This window comes from Moschus berezovskii, chromosome 20 (assembly GCF_049115385.1).
Source record: "Moschus berezovskii isolate FMDL1 chromosome 20, NW_MosBer_1.0, whole genome shotgun sequence".
In the NCBI taxonomy this organism is placed as follows: domain Eukaryota; kingdom Metazoa; phylum Chordata; class Mammalia; order Artiodactyla; family Moschidae; genus Moschus; species Moschus berezovskii.
In genome coordinates this window covers 48,858,990-48,878,138 of record NC_142479.1, presented here as the reverse complement: position 1 = coordinate 48,878,138, position 19,149 = coordinate 48,858,990, and the positions used below count along the sequence as shown (strand labels likewise).

The 19,149-nt window shown below is 49.3% G+C and overlaps 1 protein-coding gene across 1 annotated transcript; it reads right to left on the bottom strand.

The window, feature by feature from the left end:
- Window positions 1-507: 507 nt before the first annotated feature.
- TAC4 (tachykinin precursor 4) lies at window positions 508-9,990 on the bottom strand. Its single transcript, XM_088828986.1, has 5 exons — window positions 9,874-9,990; window positions 4,635-4,728; window positions 2,437-2,466; window positions 1,542-1,601; window positions 508-545 (listed from the first exon to the last, which is right to left on the bottom strand). Exons 1-5 carry the CDS (start codon window positions 9,988-9,990, stop codon window positions 508-510), a joined length of 339 nt encoding a protein of 112 aa, XP_088685112.1.
- Window positions 9,991-19,149: the final 9,159 nt, after the last annotated feature.

Below are 19,149 nucleotides of genomic sequence, written 5' to 3'. Positions count from 1 at the left end.
GGCTACCTGTGTGCCAAGCCTGTTTTCCCATTTCAGGTGGGTCCAGGTGGGTTAGCATTTCCTTTACAACTCTCAAAGAGGTCTCCTGGCTGCTGACATGCCGGGCCCTTGGGCAAGGTGTTGAGCCCTGGCCATCCCTGTCTGCTGCCCTGCACCAGAGAAGAAATCATTCGCTCTTCATTGGTTTATTGAACCCTTGCTGTGTTACGGGCACAGGATTTAGAGAAACGGGGTAGGAAGGTCTCGGTGGGACTCATCCTGCTATGCGGTGAGGTCCAAGAGTGTGTGGGGTCATTAGCTAGCTTACAGTGGTGACAGTGGTGCATTTGTGCATGACTGCTGCTTGAGACCGAGAGTCCTGGGAGGAGTTCAGTGTGGTGGGAGGGACACATGATGAGCACAGAAGACATGGAGAAGAGGGCTGGCCTGGTCGGCTGGTTGGCTGCCACGTCCAGGTAAGGAGAAAAGGGTTTCGTCCTCTGGGAGGCGTGGGGTGGGGGCTCACACTCACCCATGGTTCTCATCCTCTTTGCCTGGGAAGAGTGCTGCACATAAGCAGTGGTTAGTGCAGTGGTTAGGCCACCCTTGGAGGCCTTCCTTGGTCATCCACTCAAGGCCCTCCATTTGCCCAAATCAGATTTCTCTATAGTTATTTAGGGCAATCAAATTCCAGGTTAATCTGGCAGAGCTTCCGTTTTTCAATCATAAATGCCTCTAGAGAGTGGATGAGCCAACCCTCACTAATCCTCTCTGAAGAAAGGGAGTGGTAATCCAGCACTTAAAATTCCCATGGCCCTCTGAGGGCTCCATGAAGTGCCCGGACTAGGGAGCAGGAGACAGTGTTTAGTCCTGGCTCTGTTAACAGTTCACCGTGTGACTTTGGGCAGATTGTTGCCATCCCTGGAAAATGATTTCTAAGGTTCTTGCCAACACTTTGCATGGGGGGATGTGCATTTCCATGTTGGCACTGGGGCAACTTCCATGGCCCTTCGAATGAAATGGCTCAAACACTTAGGAAAAACTCTTGGGGGAGTATAGAGAACTTTTCCACCTTGATTCCCAAGAGCCTCTGTTGGAAGGAGCAGGTGTTCTATCGGAAGCTAGAGAGGGGCCCACAGGTCTGCAGCTCTTGGGGGAGAGGTCAGGATTAAGGAAGCAGACGAGCTTGGTGTCTTTGCTCAGGTATGTCACCCCCTGCCCTTCCTCTCGAGCTTGCTAGCTTGAGCTCTGGATCTTTCCCCAGCCTGAGTCACTTATCTACTGATTCACTTACCTTCTTGTTTATTGAGCATCCCTTTGAACGCTTTTGTGGTTGTGGCCCAGGCCAGAAGGTGTCACCTGATAGCCCCTCCCAGGGTGATATTGCCTTTATTTAGGTCATTGAAGACAGAAAATACCTTAAGACTTCAACAATTAGTGAGGGAATAAGGGGAATGTTCCAGGGTCTGGAGAACCACACACCATTCTCTGTGGCTTCAGCTGGCCCTGAGAGTGGGGAGCAAAATGTGCCTGTGTGTGCTGGCGGAGAAGCTATCACCCACCTTCTGTAGTTGCTCCTCCCTTACCCAGGAGGCCCTGGACCACTGATTCTTGCTGATACCCTGGTGATGAAGAGAGGAGACAGAAGAAAAGGAGAAAGTGAAGCAGAGGAAGACTGCCTTGGGAACCAAGAAAGACAGGGCCAGAACTGGGGACTCAGGAATAGAGTAACTTCTCTAGGAACTGAGGTTCATTCACTCACTGATTCCTTCCTCTTTCTCCCATTTTCCCTTCCTTCTGCCCGCCCTTCCACAAATACCTCATGAGTGCCTCTAATGAAACTGCGGGGACAGAGAAGATGGTAGACTTCTACCTGCCCGTGGGGTGGCTGTTACTCGGGACACCAGCCATGTGACCCAGCAGAACAGTGCAGGGCAGTGTGCCAAGGAGGGCGCCATGCCCAGGCCATGAAGACAGGCTCTGGGTAGGGCAGGTGGGCAGAGAAGGAGAGGTAGAGCTAAGAGTCCCCTCAGTGAGGGTGGCCGGGAGGATGTGTGTGGCTTGCTCCTGGGATCACTGAAGGGTACTGGGTAAAGGCTGGTTTGTTTTGATTTCGATTTTCCCTTTTCACTGAAGGATTTTAGACAGGGTTAGGGTTTTCAGTTTTAAGGTCCTTCTGGATTGGTGAGTTTCTTCAACTCTAGGCTTTAGACCCACAGTAATTTTGAACCTTTGGCAGAACTGGATTCACTGCCATCTCTTGCAGCTGCTCCCTAGGCATGCACAGACCACCTCTCTTAAGGAAACAACCAGGAAGCCTAGCATACAGCCGAACCACTCTGGCCCCACCCTCAACAATGCCAGCCTGTGCACCCTGGCCAGAGCATCCCCCCCACCTCCCTGACAACTCAGTCTTCCCCAGGGAGCATGTGGGGGGAAAGTGTGAACAACACTTACCTGTTCCCTCTGACTGGATGGGAGGTATTCCTGGGGAAAGAGAAGAAATGAGGGTTGCACTTCTTCCCTGGGGGCCCAGTGAGATGAAACGGCTCATAGTTCTTTGGGATCCATGCCTTTGGTGGGTCTTTGGGGACTCTGGTCACCCCCTGTTGTCCTGGTACACTCTGGGTAGGAGGCAGGGTAGTGGGAAGTGTGCACACTGTGGAGTCTACCTGGTGCTAGTCAGGCCTCCTTGGGAAAGTATTTAGCCTATGTGAACCTTAGTTTCCCTGCTGGTGGTAAAGGGGATATTAGGAGATTTAATCACAAGTGAGCACAGTGTTCAGTAAATATTTCCCATAAACCCCCACCTCCTGCTTCCTGAGTTTCTGGATTTGAAAGAGACCTCTGAAATGGCCCAGGCCAAAACTCATTTTGTAGAAGAAGCTGAGGCCAAAGTTTGGTCACAAGTTAATTTTCTCTATTTTATTTTATGGTGCATGTAGCAGGAAGATTTTCTCTATTTTTAAATGTATTTTTTAAAATTATAAAAGCAGTTTCTGAATAAATGCTTACTATGAAATGGTAAGGTAGAGGTTAGTGTAGTAAAAGTCCCCCTTAACTTTTGCTCTCCCTCACCTTCACTTCCTATCCTAGATGTAAAACACTGGTGACAGTTTGATATTTATCCTTCTGGAACTCTCCCTATGTTTTCATATGTGTGTGTGTGTGTAAGTATGCAGTGACTTCTTTAAACATGTAGGCCCCTATCTTCAGTTCAGTCGCTGTCATGTCCGACTCTTTGCGACCCCATGAATCACAGCACGCCAGGCCTCCCTGTCCATCACCAACTCCTGGAGTTCACTCAAACTCATGTCCACAGAGTCGGTGATGCCATCCAGCCATCTCATTCTTTGTCGTCCCCTTCTCCTCCTGCCCCTAATCCTTCCCAGCATCAGAGTCTTTTCCAGTGAGTCAACTCGTCACATGAGGTGGCCAAAGTATTGGAGTTTCAGCTTTAGCATCAGTCCTTCCAATGAACACCCAGGATTGATCTCCTTTAGAATGGACTGGTTGGATCTCCTTGCAGTCCAAGGGACTCTCAAGAGTCTTCTCCAGCTGTCATATAACTTGCTGCTTCCGCTTAGCCAATATCTTGGAAATCTTTCTCTATCTATCCACAGATCTGCCTCATCCATTTCAATGGCCACAAAGGCTATGGATGTGCCAGACTTCCCTGGTGGTCCAGTGGTTAAGAATTCACCTTCCAATCCAGGGGACTCAGGGTCGATCGCTGGTTGGGGAACTAAGATCCCACATGGTACAGGGTAACTAACCAGGCCCATGCTACAACTAGCGAAGTCCAAGTGCCACAACCAAGACTCAGCACAGCCCAAAAAAAGGCCATGGATGTGTCTAATGTATTTTGATTATCCCCCCACCATTGATAGCTTTTAGGTTATTTTCACATTCTTGCTACTTGGCACAAATACCTCAGGGCTTATGTAGCAACAGCATTTCTATTTGATGGATTTCCTAAAGCGAACCTATCAGTCAGAAGGTATGCATGTGTTGCCAACTTTGATGGATGTTGCCAACTTTGATGGATATTGCCAACATGTCCTCCAAATGTACAGTGTATTAAAGTGTATGTAAGTGCCAGTTCTTTCGTATCCTTACCAAAACCACTTTAAAAAATTTAGTTGTCAATAAGAAAACCGCTCTCTGTTCAGACTATTTTTATCTTTGTCCTCCCAGGATACAGATTTCATGTGGAGAGTGCCCTCAGGGAACATAGATTCATTTTAATAATTCTACTTGAACCAAACAGAATCTCATAGAAAGCTTAGTCTTCAGCTTTACTCACATCAGAGGCAGATCTCAAGTTCTACCACCTCTCTCCATAGACCTCCACAGTATGGAAGGAAGGGCACCAGCAGGGTGCAAAATATTTGTCCCCACTCTTAGGGTCACTGCACTCCCCAGATGCTGGAGTGGTTTGTACCTGTTGCCTGGCATAATTAACACTCTGAAATGTCCTGATTTGGATAACAATTGATATGGACACTGTATCCCATTCCATGGCATGAGTGACCACTACTGGACTGAAGTAAAGGATGCTGAGTCCTGGACTTTAAGTTAGGGCCTCTGTTTGGGGTAACAGAACCCACCCAGAAGCCTTCCTCCCTGGGCATCCACCCACATCTGTCACTTACCTCCTGCCTGCTTCCCCATTAGCCCAAAGAACTGGCTCGCTTTCCCCTTCTTCACGTCCCGTAGCTGAAGCAGGATGCTGGGGATGACATCTTCCTGAAGAAGCAGAGAGTTCCTTAGAGTTGAGGGGAGACTGACAAGACAGTCTGAACAATAACAATCTCAGTTACCCATGCTCTGTGCTGGCATTGATCTCCTCACATTTTATGCAATACTGTAAATAATAACAGCAGTAATAAATAGCTAATGTTAAAGTGTTCCTAAGCACTTTCATATATTAACTCAATCCTTACCAAAACCACATAAAGAAAGTACTATTTGGGTCTCCATTTTACAGATGGAAACTAAGGTTCAGAGTGATTACCAGTCAGGATGTGAGACGAAGCCAGACTCGAACCCGGGTCATCTAACTCAAAGGCTCAGACACTCCAGGCATAATCTCATTTACGCTTCACAACCACCATGTGAAATATCCATTTACAGGTGGGGACACAGGTTTGTGGAGATGAGGTGCCTTGTCCGAGGTCATACAGGAAGTGGTAGAGTCAGAATCCAAACTCAGTCTGACTCTAGACTCCTGCTCTTCCCTCTTCCTCTGGCACTCCCCTCATTGTCCTGGATTTAACCTGGGCCTCTCATGGCATGTGGCCTGGGGCAGAGGCTGCTCCCTCAGGCAAAGACATTTTCATCCTTGAGCTGGTGGGGTAAAAGTTCTGGACCAAGGACTATAGATTTAAGTTCTCATTTCTCCATTAACCTTTGTGACCTTGGCCAAAGGCCTCCTTCCCTGGCTTTTACTGGAGCCTCTGATGAAGGGCCTGCTTGACTCTGCTGAGACTGAGAGATGCTTGCCAGTGGGGGAAGTGACAGTCATTAGACCATCTCCATGTCTTTGTATCCCCAATACCTGGCATAGTGCCTGGTACACACAGGAGCTCAGCATGTATGGGATGCAGGATGGTGAATGAAAGGCCCTTTCTCTGATAGTCTGGGAATAGGGAAGAGTGAGACAGGTGACCAGAGCCCTAGACTAAACACAAGCTGCCTGCCTGGAGGCTGGCAGCTGGGGTTGGGCCACGGGCTCTTCCATTCCCAGTTTCCCCAGGGGCAGCACTGAAGCTTCAGGGACAAGCAGGGACCTGGCTGGGGTGCAATGGAAACCCCCTCGACTCTCCCAGCTTATCCCAACTTTTGGGATCAGGAGTGGATTGTTTTCTAAGCCTTGGACTAATTCAGTCACTTCCAGTCTGTCTCTTCTCCAGGACATCAATGGCTGGGGCAGCTGTCTCAGGCTGGAGTCATCTAGCCTGGCCAGGAACCGGAAAAGTGTCTTTGGAGATTTGGACCCGTTTCTGAAAAGCTTATGAAAAGCACTTTGCCTCGGTAAAAGGCAGTCTTCAAATGCAAGCTGGACAGAATGTGTTTTTTTTTCCTCCCACCCATCAGGTTTCTGGGGCCCTTTAGGAGGTGTCTTTTACTCAAGAAGGACTCTTGCCCTGACCAGAAGGCTTTCTTACCCCTTTAACTCAAATCCCCAGCTCCAGGGCTAACTGCAGGCCGGGAGACCTGAGAGCAAGGGAGAACATCAGACCATCCCTAACAGAGGCATCATTCCTCTTTCAGATGAGGGGGTGTCTATGTCACAATTCTGTGTCTTGGGAAGCAGAGGGATTGTAAACGAGAGTGAGCCAGGAAGAAGCATCAGACACAGCTGCAGCGTGGAAAGCCCCACGAGTCGCTGGTTGAAATCGGTGATGTTTCCCATGTAACTGTGTAGGGTGGTCCCTATTACACAGCTTCCCAGCGCCTGGGCCATGTCCCCTGATGTTTGGCACAGACTCCATGTCAGAGCTGGAAAAAAAACCTTGGGAGTCATCTTTCCCCCCTCTCCCATTTTACAAGTGGGGAAACTGATGTCCCCAGGTCACACAGAGTCAATGGCGAAGCTGAGACTTGAACCTTCATCTCCTCAGCCTGCTGTCTCCTCAACGGCACACACTTCCAAGTTCAGACAAACCAGGAAGGAAGCCCACCAGAAGGAAAGCCGCCAGGCATGGCTGTTACTTGATGGCTCGTCCTGCAGCCCCAGTGTCCTCACCGTCCCCGGACTAGGGGGAGCAGGCCCAGCCCTGTCCCGTCTGCCCTCCTGGAGGCTTTCCCTGAGCACTTTGCCTGTGTGTCTCTAGTCCACTGGCCTCGTTCCCCTGTCTGATGGGAACCTCTGAGGTCAGGATCTCTGTCTCTGACCAGATGGAGTGGGGCACAGATGCCGTGTCTCTATTTGTGAGATTTCTTCTCAGTGACAGCACTCAGGTCCACTTAGTAGGAGAGGCTGGCAATCAAACCATTACTTGTCAGGGAATAAGTTTCTACACGTGAGTGATCCCACTCCAAGTTGACCCCCTTGAAAGGATGTGCTGGACAATGTCCTCCGAGGCACAGATACACAGAATAAGACATTGGGCAAGGTGTACAGTTGTGCTTTGATGCTGTGTAATATTGGACGAGCTGCTTGACCTTTCTATGCTTCAGTTTCCCTATCTGTGATATGGGGATAGAAATGGTGCCTGTCCCGCAAGGTGGATGTGAGGATTAAATGGGTTACTATTTATGAGGCATTTAGGACAGTGTCAGGAACATGTATATGTTAAATAAGTTTGTTAAATGAAGCATGAACACACATACTGTTCACACACACACACTGCTAATTCCATATACCACTAGGCCATTCAGGTAGGAGATAAATCAAATCCCTTACAATTATACAGGGGAAGTGCCAAATAGGTTCAAGGGATTAGATCTGATAGTGTGCCTGAAGAACTATGGACAGAGGTTCACATTGTATAGGAGGTGGTGATCAAAACCATCCCCAAGAAAAAGAAATGCAAAAGGCAAAATCGTCTGAGGAGGCCTTACAAATAGCTGAGAAAAGAAGAGAAGCAAAAGGCAAAGGAGAAAAGAAAGTTATATCCATCTGAATACAGAGACCAGAGAATAGCAAGGAGAGATAAGAAAGCCTTCTTAAGTGAGCAGTGCAAATAGAGGAAAACAATAGAAGGGGAAAGACTAGACATCTCTTCCAGAAAATTAGAGATACCAAGGGAACATTTCACACAAAGATGGGCAAAATAAAGGACAGAAATCTTGAGAGTCCCTTGTACTGCAAGGAGATCCAACCAGTCCATTCTAAAGGAGATCGATCCTGGGTGTTCATTGGAAGGACTGATGCTAAAGCTGAAACTCCAATACTTTGGCCATCTCATGCGATGAGTTGAATGGAAAAGACTCTGATGCTGGGAAAGGTTGGGGGTGGGAGGAGAAGGGGACGACAGAGAATGAGATGGCTGGATGGCATCACCGACTCTGTGGACATGAGTTTGAGTGAACTCCGGGAGTTGGTGATGGACAGGGAGGCCTGGAGTGCTGTGATTCATGGGGTCGCAGAGAGTCGGACATGACTGAGCGACTGAACTGAACTGAACAGAAGAAGGAGATATTAGGAAGAGGTGGTAAGAATAAACAGAAGAACTATACAAAAGAAATCTTAATGACCCGGTAACCAAGATGGTGTGATCACTCACTTAGAGCCAGACATCCTGCAATGTGAAGTCAATTGGGTCCTAGGAAGCATCACTATGAACAAAGCTAGTGGAGGTGATGGAATTCCAGTTGAGCTATTTCAAATCCTAAAAGATGGTGCTGTGAAAGTGCTGCACTCAATATGCCAGAAAATTTGGAAAACTCAGCAGTCGCCACAGGACTGGAAAAAGTTTTCGTTCCAATCCCAAGAAAGGCAATTCCAAAGAATGTTCAAATTACCACACAATTACACTCATTTCACATGCTAGCAAAGTAATGCTCAAAATTCTCCAAGTTAGGCTTCAACAGTACGTGAACCAAGAACTTCCAGATGTTTAAGCTGGATTTAAAAAAGGCAGAGGAACCAGAGATCAAATTGCCAACATCCTTTGGATCATAGAAAAAGCAAGAGAATTCCAGAAAAGCATCTACTTCTGCTTTACTGACTACGCTAAAGCCTTTGACTGTGTGGATCACAATAAACTGGAAAATTCTTAAAGAGATGGGACTACCAGACCACCTTATCTGCCTCCTGAGAAACCTGTATGCAGGTCAAGAAGCAACAGTTAGAACTGGACATGGAACAATGGACTGATTCCAGATTGGGAAAGGAATATGTCAAGGCTGCATATTGTCACCCTGCTTACTTAACTTATATGCAGAGTACATCATGGGAAATGCCGGACTGGATGAAGCATAAGCTGGAATCAAGATTGCAGGGAGAAATATCAATAACCTCAGATATGCGGATAACACCACCCTTATGGCAGAAAGCGAAGAGGCACTGAAGAGCCTCTTGATGAAGGTGAAAGAGGAGAATGAAAAAGCTGGCTTAAAACTCAACAAACAAAAAACAAAGATCATGGCATCGGGTCCCATCACTTCATGCAAATAGATAGGAAAACAATGGAAACAGTGACAGACTTTATTTTCTTGGGCTCCAAAATCACTGCAGATGGTGACCGCAGCCATGAAATTAAAAGACACTTGCTCCTTGGAAGAAAAGCTATGACAAACTCAGCATATTAAAAAGGAGAGACATTATTTTGCTGACAAAGGTCTGTCTAGTCAAAGCTATGGTTTTTCCAGTAGTCATGAACGGGTGTGAGAGTTGGACTATAAAAGAAGGATGAGCGCCAAAGAATTGATTCTTTTGAACTGTGGTGTTGGGGAAGACTCTTAAGAGTCCCTTGGACAGCAAGAAGACCAAATCAGTCAATCCTAAAGGAAATCAGTCCTGAATATTCATTGGAAGGACTGATGCTGAAGCTGAAGCTCCAATACTTTGACCACCTGATGCAAAGAACTGACTCACTGGAAAAGACCCTGATGCTGGGAAAGATTGAAGGCAGGAGGAGAAGGGAACGACAGAGGATGAGATGGTTGGATTGCATCACCGACTTGATGGACATGAGTTTGAGCAAGCTCTGGGAGATGGTGAAGGACAGGGAAGCCTGACATGCTGCAGTCCATGGGGTCGTAAAGAGTCGGACAGGACTGAGCGACTGAACAAGAACAAAATATGCTTGCATCTCTTTGGGGGTCTATCAGGCCAGGGGCGACAGCCTTGAACGTGTCCAGGGAGGGCAGGCAGACACCCTACCGTGCAATGTATAACCTGCTCTGTTGCTATCATACCCTGCTCTCCCCAAAGGTACCTACCTCCAGGGTCACAGTCAACCAGGAGCCTGCTTCAGCATCAACTGCCAGTTCCTTGTCACCTGCCACAGTGCATGCAGACAGCCCCAGGAGGAGAAGCAAGGTGACACAGAGCAGCATCTTGAGACCCTAGGGGACGCCTCTCAGCCCAAAGACTGCCTCAAGCAGGATTGGTCCTCTCTCTGGCTCCTCTTAGCAGGTGGGGGAAGCTCCACCTGTTCCCTCCTTCCATCTACTCGGCCTCTTCCTTCAGCTTATCTGATGCCCCAGGCCATTTCCTGTAACTCCCCACCCCACTTGCTGGAAAAGCCAGTGATACCATGAGCTGCCCAGAGAAGAGACCAGGCCTCCTCCACTGCCACCCCCAGCAACTGATCTTTGTTGCAACACCACCTTACCTTTGGCTGTGTTCCCCCAGGAGGCAGGTGCACAATGGGGCAGTGTGTAGGGCCTAGTGCTTTTGGCTTCCTGACTAGAAGCCCTGAGGGGGCCTTGGCATCTTGGAAATGGAGAGGGGGAACTGCCTGGTTTCTTTCCTCCCCTGTAGGAGAGGCCTATCCCCAGAACTTAGTATTCTCCCACTAGTCTCCCTTTCCTGTTACTGCACCTCTTCCTTGGCGTTCCCCGCCATGTCTTGCCCTAAGAGATCAGTTTAGTACAGTTGCTCAGTCCTGTCTGACTCTGAGACTCCATGACTGCAGCACACTATGCTTCCCTATCCATCACCAACTCCCAGAGCTTGCTCAAACTCATGTCCATCAAGTCGGTGATGCCATCCAACCATCTCATCCTCTGTCATCCCCTTCTCCTCCTGCCTTCAATCTTTCCCAGCATCAGGGTCTTTTCCAGTGAGTCAGTTCTTCACATCAGGTGGTCAAAGTATTGGAGCTTCAGCTTCAGCATCAGTCCTTCCAATGAATATTCAGGACTGATCTCCTTTAGGATTGATTGGTTTGATCTCCTTCCTGTCCAAGGGACTCTTAAGAGTCTTCTCCAATATCACAGTTCAAAAGGATCAATTCTTTGGCACTCAGCTTTCTTTATAGTCCAACTCTCACATCCATATATGATTACTGGTAAATCCATAGCTTTGACTAGACAGACCTTTGTCAGCAAAATAATGTCTCTGCTTTTTAATATGCTGGCTAAGTTTGTCATAGCTTTCTTCCAAGGAGCAAGTGTCTTTTAATTTCATGGCTGCGGTCACCATCTGCAGTGATTTTGGAGCCCAGGAAAATAAAGTCTGTCATTGTTTCCATTATTTCCCCATCTATTTGCCATGAAGTGATGGGACCGGATGCCATGATCTTTGTTTTTTGAATGTTGAGTTTTAAGCCAGCTTTTTCATTCTCTTTCACCTTCATCAAGAGGCTCTTCAGTGCCTCTTCGCTTTCTGCCATAAGGGTGGTATTATCCACATATCTGAGGTTATTGATATTTTTCCCTGCAATCTTGATTCCAGCTTATGCTTCATCCAGTCCAGCATTTTGCATGATGTACTGTGCATATAAGTCTTGCCCTAAGAGATAAGGCAAGACTTAAAAAAAATACAAGGAGGAATTGGGATTTGCCAGAAAAATGGCCTCCTGCTGAAATGGCATCAGCTCTAAAGTATCTTGCCACTGCTGTCAAAGTGGTCTTTTCAAAGCCCTAACCTGACCTGTCTCTCCCTGCTTACAACCTCCCAGTGTCTCCCCATTGCCCATGGTGTAAAGTTCAAGCTCCCTAGCATGGAATTCAGGGCCCTTCTCCACTTAGTCCAACAGATATAGAACAAGGGCCCTGTGGTCAGAGAGCTGTGAATTCCATCCCCAGGGCCCTCACTAAATAACTGTGTGACCTTAGGCATGTTACTTAGAATCCTCATTAGTAAAATGAGATTATTAATAGAATGTATTTCCAAAGTTGTTTGAGGATGAAATTAGATAATGCATGTGGAGCACTTAGCACAGTGCATGACGGTAAATATTTAATACCCATTAACTATTATGGACGCTGGGTGACAGAAGATGAATGAGGCACCGTCCCTGCCCAACAGCATCTCACAGCCTCTAGGAAAGGAGAACTCTGGTTGGCAGATAAGCTGCAGTCAGTTTGCTTGTGCCAGCAAGTGGTGGTGGGGGGAGAGAAGGCTGTGCTCCATGCCCTCAGTCTGCCCATTTCCTACCCGCAGACAGCTTCCCCACCTGCTCCTATACAGGACAAGATTCCCCGCCCCTACACGCTGTCCTTAGCTGTTTCTCTGCCTGGACTTCCTTTTCCATGTGGTAAACTCCCACTTATTAAAGGTCTGCTTAATGGTCACCCCCAGTAGAGTTTTTCTCTTTCCTGATTCCAGCAAGAATTAACTGGCCCCTTCCCTAGGCTTTCCCTATGTCTCGCACTCACTCATATCTCTGGCAGCTCTGCACAGGATGTGGTCAGAGACTGTGCAGGTTGTGTCCTGCGCTGAGGAGGCTGCTGACGGGGGGAGTGCAGGCAGAACCTGGCCCTTGCTCTCTCATTGTGCAGTACAGCCTGGCATGAAGCTTCACCCCCTGCACGAAGGTGTCTGGCTCCATTTCTCTCACAGAGTCAGTTGGGTTGAGGACAGCCCTGCCATGCTGCTCTATTATGCCATGAGTGCTCTGAGAGTGGGGCTGTGATATATGTGTGCTTGGCACACAGCAGGTCCTTAAGAAACATGCAGTCACTCCATGTCCAGGCCAGTGAAGGCAGAGATGTTGTAAGGGCAAGTGTGGAGCTTTGGGCAAGGACACACTACTTTCACTCATTTTCGGGAATCTCCTTGGTGAATCCCATACCTGACAGTTTAGGGACTTCCTTGGTGGTCCAGTGGTTGAGAAGCCTACTTCCAATGCAGGGGACACAGGTTTGATCCCTGGTCAAGCAACTAAGATCCCACATGCTTTGGGGCAACTAAGCCTGCGCCACAACTACTGAATCTGCTCTCTAGAGCCCATGCTCCACAACAAGAAAAGTCTGAGTGCCACAACTAGAGAAGCCAGCATATAGCAACAAACAGTCCAGGCACCACAATGAAGACGCAGAGCAGCTAAAATGAAAACAAACCCCCCAAAACCCTGATGGCTTCAGAATCCCTGCATTTGCTAAAATGCAGGTTCCCCAGCTCAGCCCCTTCTGACCTAGTCAACCCTAGTTTGTGGGTCTGAATCTACACAGCCCCCAGCTAACTTTCCCACGGGCAGGGCACTTAATAACTTACAATCCACTTTGGTTCTCCACTTTTGTTAACAAGTTTTTCCTTACAGAGATGAATGGCCCCTTCACTTTACAGACGTGGAAACTGACACTGGATTTCACAAGCCAGCAAGTTGGGCTTGCTGTAGGTTACACTGAGAATTACTGGTTGACTAGCATCCCAGGTCCCTGGTTAGCCCACTTTCCCACAAGAGCAAGAAGTCCATGGCTGGAGGCAGAGTAATAGCATTCACCTCTAGACAGGGGACATGGCTTCCCATTCTGCAGGTTGAAACCCAGTGACCTTAGGACCCAAGGGGACCTTCTCTGAGCTTCAGTTTCTCCATCTGCAAATTGGAGCCAACCCTCATCTAGGGGTGGTAAAGGTTTTATGAATGCCTACACTTAAAGAGCTCAGCACACTTAAAGAGCTCAGTACAGTGACTGGCACATAGTATGTGTTCAGTTAGTCCTAACTTTTGTGATTATTCTACCTCTGGAACTCTGGACCTTAGCGCTGGTCTCCAGGCCCCAGTTTGACAGGGTGTAGTGGGGGCACAGCGGGGAGGGGGCAGGGGTCACCGGGCAGAAGAGAGGGCGGCAGGAAGAAGGGAGAGAAAATCCCGAAGGTCCGGAAGGCTGGGAGGGAGGCCGGACACCGGCTGGAAACCGCGGCTATTTGCAGCTTTGCCCTCGGGCTGCGGTCAGGCTGGCGCTCTCGGCCCGGCTGGCGAGCCCGCCGCCCCGCCCGGTGCCCTCGGCCACCCGGGCACTTCCCTGGCCTGCGGGTCCCTCCTCGCCCGATCCTCGCGGCCCGGCGGGGGGTTGGGGAGCCGCTGCGGAGCCGGGACGAGGCCTCTGGAGCTGGCCGAGCGCGGGGCTGGGGCGGGGGCGGCGCCGGGGGCGGGTGGGCCGCGAGGTGAGTCGCGGCCGCGGCGAGGCTGCCCGGGCGCCGGGTGGGCGCGCACGATTGTTAAAGGCTGCGGTTTGGCTAGGATTGCGGAGCCGAGAGGAGAAAGGACGCAGGAGGGAGGACGGCTCGGAAGAGGGAAACACGAGCCGAGGGCGGGGTGCGGGCAGGAAGCTGACGTTTCCCGAGCGCCGACTGCGTCCAAAGGAGGTGGAAAGACTGGGCCCACTTTCCCGGCCGGCTCGCGGAGGCTGGGTGCCTCGACTGAGGCCGTCCAGCTGTGACGCCGCGGAGCCCGGAGCCTGAGCGGCCTCTTTCCCTGCGGCTGAGAACGCAAACGCAAGCCGGGGCAGGGGCGGGCCGGGCCGGAGCGGGAAGGGGAGCGGGGGCGCTGGCTCTCTGGGTTCCCCAGCCTCAGAGGACGCCGCAGAGACCCTGCTTGTCTTTCCCGCGCCCTTCCAGCGCCCCCACGTGGAGGCTCCTTCTGAAGCCCAATCCACTCGCCCACCCCACCTCCGCGCGCGTTTCTAGAACTTGGCGTTGGCGGATCCGGAAGGGGCCAGAGCTGGGTCCCAGTCTCACGGCCTGCCCCTTGGATAGAAAGACGCGAGGAGAAAGGGAGGCTGGGCCCCCAGAGGAGGCGAGCCTCCTTGGGATGCGCAGCGCGGTTGTTCCAATGGAGAGGGCAGGGTGGTTACTGGTACAAGTAGCCCGGAGTGTGGAATTGGGGCAGTAATCTTTGCACCCCGCGCTTGGACCCTTTCGGCGGCAATGGCTTAGTTTTACTGCGAATCTTTGAGATTACATTAATGCATTAATTTTGCATTTGATAAGACCTTACAACATGGGAGTTGCCCCACAACACAGCTGAAAAAACCGACAAGCATTGTAACATTTGTAACAGCGTGGAAAGTGCCATGGCAGTGCTATCTGGGGGAGAGAATAAGAATCCTGGGCCCTCTTTACTCATATTTTCAGTGTGGTTACAGTATGGGTACACTTAGAATCCGCCTACCAGTGCAGGAGATGCAGGAGACGAGGTTCCATCCCGGGGTCGGTAAGGTCCCCTGGAGTAGGAAATGGCAACCCACTCCAGTATTCTTGCCTGGAAAATTCTGTGGATGGAAGAGGCTGGCAGGCTACAGTCCATGGGGCCCCGAAGAGTTGACTGAGCAACTGAACGCATGCACAGGCACTTCAGACACTTGACCTAGACAGAACACTTTGGGTTTGGAAAAGTGGGTCTCTACACATGGATTATAGATGGAGCAAATGAAGCCATAACCCTCTGTGCCCACAAATTGTGTGGGCATGGCAGATAATTTGGCCCAAGCCTGCCTTGCCTTTGGCGTTTGTAGCCTGTCAATTTGGAGAAGGCAATGGCAACCCACTCCAGTACTCTTGCTTGGAAAATCCCATGGGCGGAGGAGCCTGGTAGGCCGTAGTCCAGGGGGTCGCTAAGAGTCGGACACGACTGAGCGACTTCACTTTCACTTTTCACTTTCCTGCATTGGAGAAGGAAATGGCAACCCACTCCAGTGTTCTTGCCTGGAGAATCCCAGGGATGGGGGAGCCTGGTGGGCTGCCGTCTATGGGGTCGCACAGAGTCAGACACGACTGAAGCGACTTAGCAGCAGCAGCCTGTCAATAATATCCCAAGGATTTCTGAGAGGGCCTGAAGGTATAGGTGGCCCAGTACCAGAAATTCGTGAGTCCTGAGAATGATTGAAAACAGTCCCTGTTCTTGCCCTTTTCATCAGACCCCTTGCCCACCACCAAAGGTGCTTCTTGGCCCAGGCCCATGGCCCTGGGACTTCTCACTCCATCTCCCTTCCTTCTCCATCACCTTTCTCCCCAGGTCCCTGGCCCCCACCTACCCACGTCTTTTTCGCAATTAGGTTCTATGAGGAAACACAAATGTGCACAGTGACTGGCGGGGATGGGGGGCGGTGTTTATCCACAAGAAGGAAGCAAGTCAAGAGAAGCAAATTAATTAAAGAAAAAACACTTTTATTAGGGAGAAAAGAAAAAAGAGTAGAAGCAAAGTGTAGTGTCTAAGAAGATGACTCCAGGTTTGAATTCTGACCCCATTGCTTAACAGTGTGTAAACTCAGACACCTAACCTTTCTGACCTTCACCATAAAATAGGAATAATAGTATACTTACTCCAAAAGGTTGTTGAGATGTTTAAATGAGGTAGTGCATAAAAGAACTTCATGCGGCATCAGGCACATTGTAGGCCTTAGTAAATGTTAGCTATTATGATTGCCATTAATACTATAGTTAAACAATAACACTTATCCCTATTTTACAGGAAAGCCAGATTAAAGAAAGTCATTTTCGGCATTCCCTGATATTTTGTCATCAGGTCAAGAGTTTCCTAAAGACAGGAACTGGGTCTCTCTCAGACTAGGAACTCCCTGTGGCCAAGTCCCTCTGACAAGGTTCAGTGTGCCCGGCCTTAAAGTCAGGGTTCAGAAGCTTCAGGCCTGGATGCTGAGGGAGGTGTGTCAATACCCCACATTAGGGAATGTGGGTTCTGCTCAGCCCTCGCCTCATATGTGGTGGTGAAGTCTTGCATGTGTGTTTGCATCTCCTAGAGCCTCTGTGCAATAAAGGCCGCCAGAGCCTGACCCCATTAGTGGGAGAGGCGAAGCTCATGAATCCAATTGGCATTTTCTTCCTGCATCTTAGTTAGCGAGTGTGGCAGAGAAATGAACTGCTAAGTGAAAATATAATTATAATGCACCATTCTTTGTCTACCAAGTGGAGCCTCCAGACCCCACTGTCTGCAGAACAGTTTGTTTCTAAAGTCAGGGAGGACACTGGAGCCAGTCACTCAGAAATGGAAGTGGCACCCATGAGTGGGCTAACTTGGCTAGTGCGGGTGGGGCATGAGACTCAGGATTGATCCCTGTCCTGCTCTCTCTGACCGAAGTCTGGAACATGTGGGCTCTCAGAGGAATGCTGAGTTCAGTGAGACCCTGTACAGGCTGCCTGTGTATTGGGGAACCGAGAGATGAGGCCCTGAATGCCAGACTGGGGAGTGTGGCTTTCATCCAGCAGACAGTGGAGTCACTGAAGGTTTTAGAACAAAGGAGTTATGTGGGATTGCGTTTTTTTCCCTTCATGGCTTCCCAAATCCTCCTCACCTCAAACATGCATATGTTAATGCCTAGATAAAGGGCTGGCAGTATACACATAGGTGGTCGTGGTGGTAAATTTTGAGATGGAGAAGTAGGTAAAGGGAGGTTTCCATTATTTATGCAGTACCCTATATGACTTGAATATTTTACAGTGAGAATATGTGCACTTATTACCTTTACAATTTAAGACAAGATGAGAAATAATCTAAATGTCCATTAACAGGAAAATAGGTAAGTCCATTGTGGCAATAGAATACTACACAGCAGTAAAAATGAATAAGTTAGAGTGTGTATATCAACGTGGATAAAACTCATAAAGTGTTGGGCTAAAAAAACCAAGTTATATCAGGATACCTAGACTATGGGTCCATCTACATAGAATTTAAAAGCATGAAAAACATATATCCATATTATAATGGACATACACATGTAGTGAACATATACATGGGGAGGAGGAAGAGGGAGAGAACACAAGTGGTTTCAATTTTCTTTGTAATGATACCTTTCTTAAACTAGGTAGTGAGGGAATTCCCTGGCAGTCCAGTGGTTAGGACTCCATGCTGTCACTGCCAGGGGCCTGGGTTTAGTCCCTGGTCAGGAAACTAAGATCCCACAGCCATGTGACCAAAAAACAAAACAGCCCCCCAAAACCAAACTAGGTAGTGAGCATTGAAGTTTGTTTCAGTTATTATCTATACATTTTTATGTGCCTGATATAATTAAAACATTTTGAAAAAAAAGAGGGATTATAAGGGAAAATGAAGTTGAAAAAAGGAAAGGTTAACAGGATGAAATGTGGAGAAAGTTTTTTTTTTCTTTTGAACTTTTTATTTTGTATTGGGGTATAGCCAGTTAACAATGTTGTGATGGTTTCAGGCGAACAGTGAAGGGACTCAGTCATACATATACATGGATCCATTCTCCCCCCAACGCCTTCCCATACAGGCTGGAAATGTGGAGAAAGATACAGGGACAGAGTTGGGGGCAGAAATTGGGCTGACCCGGGGTAGGCAAGCTCCCACCAGTGTTTTGAGCCCACAGGCACAGGCTCTGCTTTCAGTTTCCTGTTAAGAGTTGTGACAAGAGGGTCCTGAAGGCCCATCGTCAGCCAGTGGTCCACCTGGGGACTTCCTGTGGTCTGGATCCTGTGAGGGGTGCTGACAGTCTTTGCTGTTGCTGCTGCTGCTACAGTGAAGCTGTCCTTGTTTCTTACCAAAGAGTAAATGGAGTCATCACCCTGGGAGGGATTCATCTGAGGACCCAAGGGGTGACAGTGGCTGGACCAGTCAGTGCTGCTGGAGCCGAAGTTTGGCTCTGAGGCGGGGGGATGACCATGCCGACTTTGGCAGGAGTCAGCAAGTCTCTGGCACCCAGGGGGGTGGGTGGGCGAGGATAGTGTTGAGGCTTGAAGGCTTGGGGAGGCAAAAGCCAAACCCTGGTGCCTAGGTATGGAGAGTGGGCGATGCCCAGGCTTGGCAGACAGCAGGCTGAAAGATGCTGTGCCAAGATGGGGAGAGGGGCTGCCAGGGTTGGAGATCAGAGGAGCGGATGGGGGAGGGCCAGGACACTGTCAGGGCTTGAAGCAGGAGGCCGCCGGGGGCAGGGTGGCGGTGGATGGAGTGTGAGGATCAGTGAAGCCAGAGGGTGGCCAGGAGGAAGTGGGCAGTGCCAAAGGAGCAATGGGAAAGAGTCAGTGCCAGCTTGGGGCTGGGAGGCAGGGAACCTTCACATTTATTCTTGCCTTAGTTCTCATTCAGTTTTGTAATAAAAACAGATGCCTCTGTTGGTGAATTATAAACCTAGAGTTCAGGGTTCAGAGAGACTTCTGGGGTCGTCTTTTCCAATTCCTTCTTTGTACTGGTGGGGCCAGTAATACCCATGATGAGGGACTGACCTTTCTGAGGCCACCTGGTGAGTCTAGTGACATGACCTGGATGGAACCTGGCTTTGTGTCCTTGTCTCTGCCATACCAGTGGAGGGTAGCGTGGAGAGCTGGGAGGTGAGGGGCACCAAGAGTAAAGG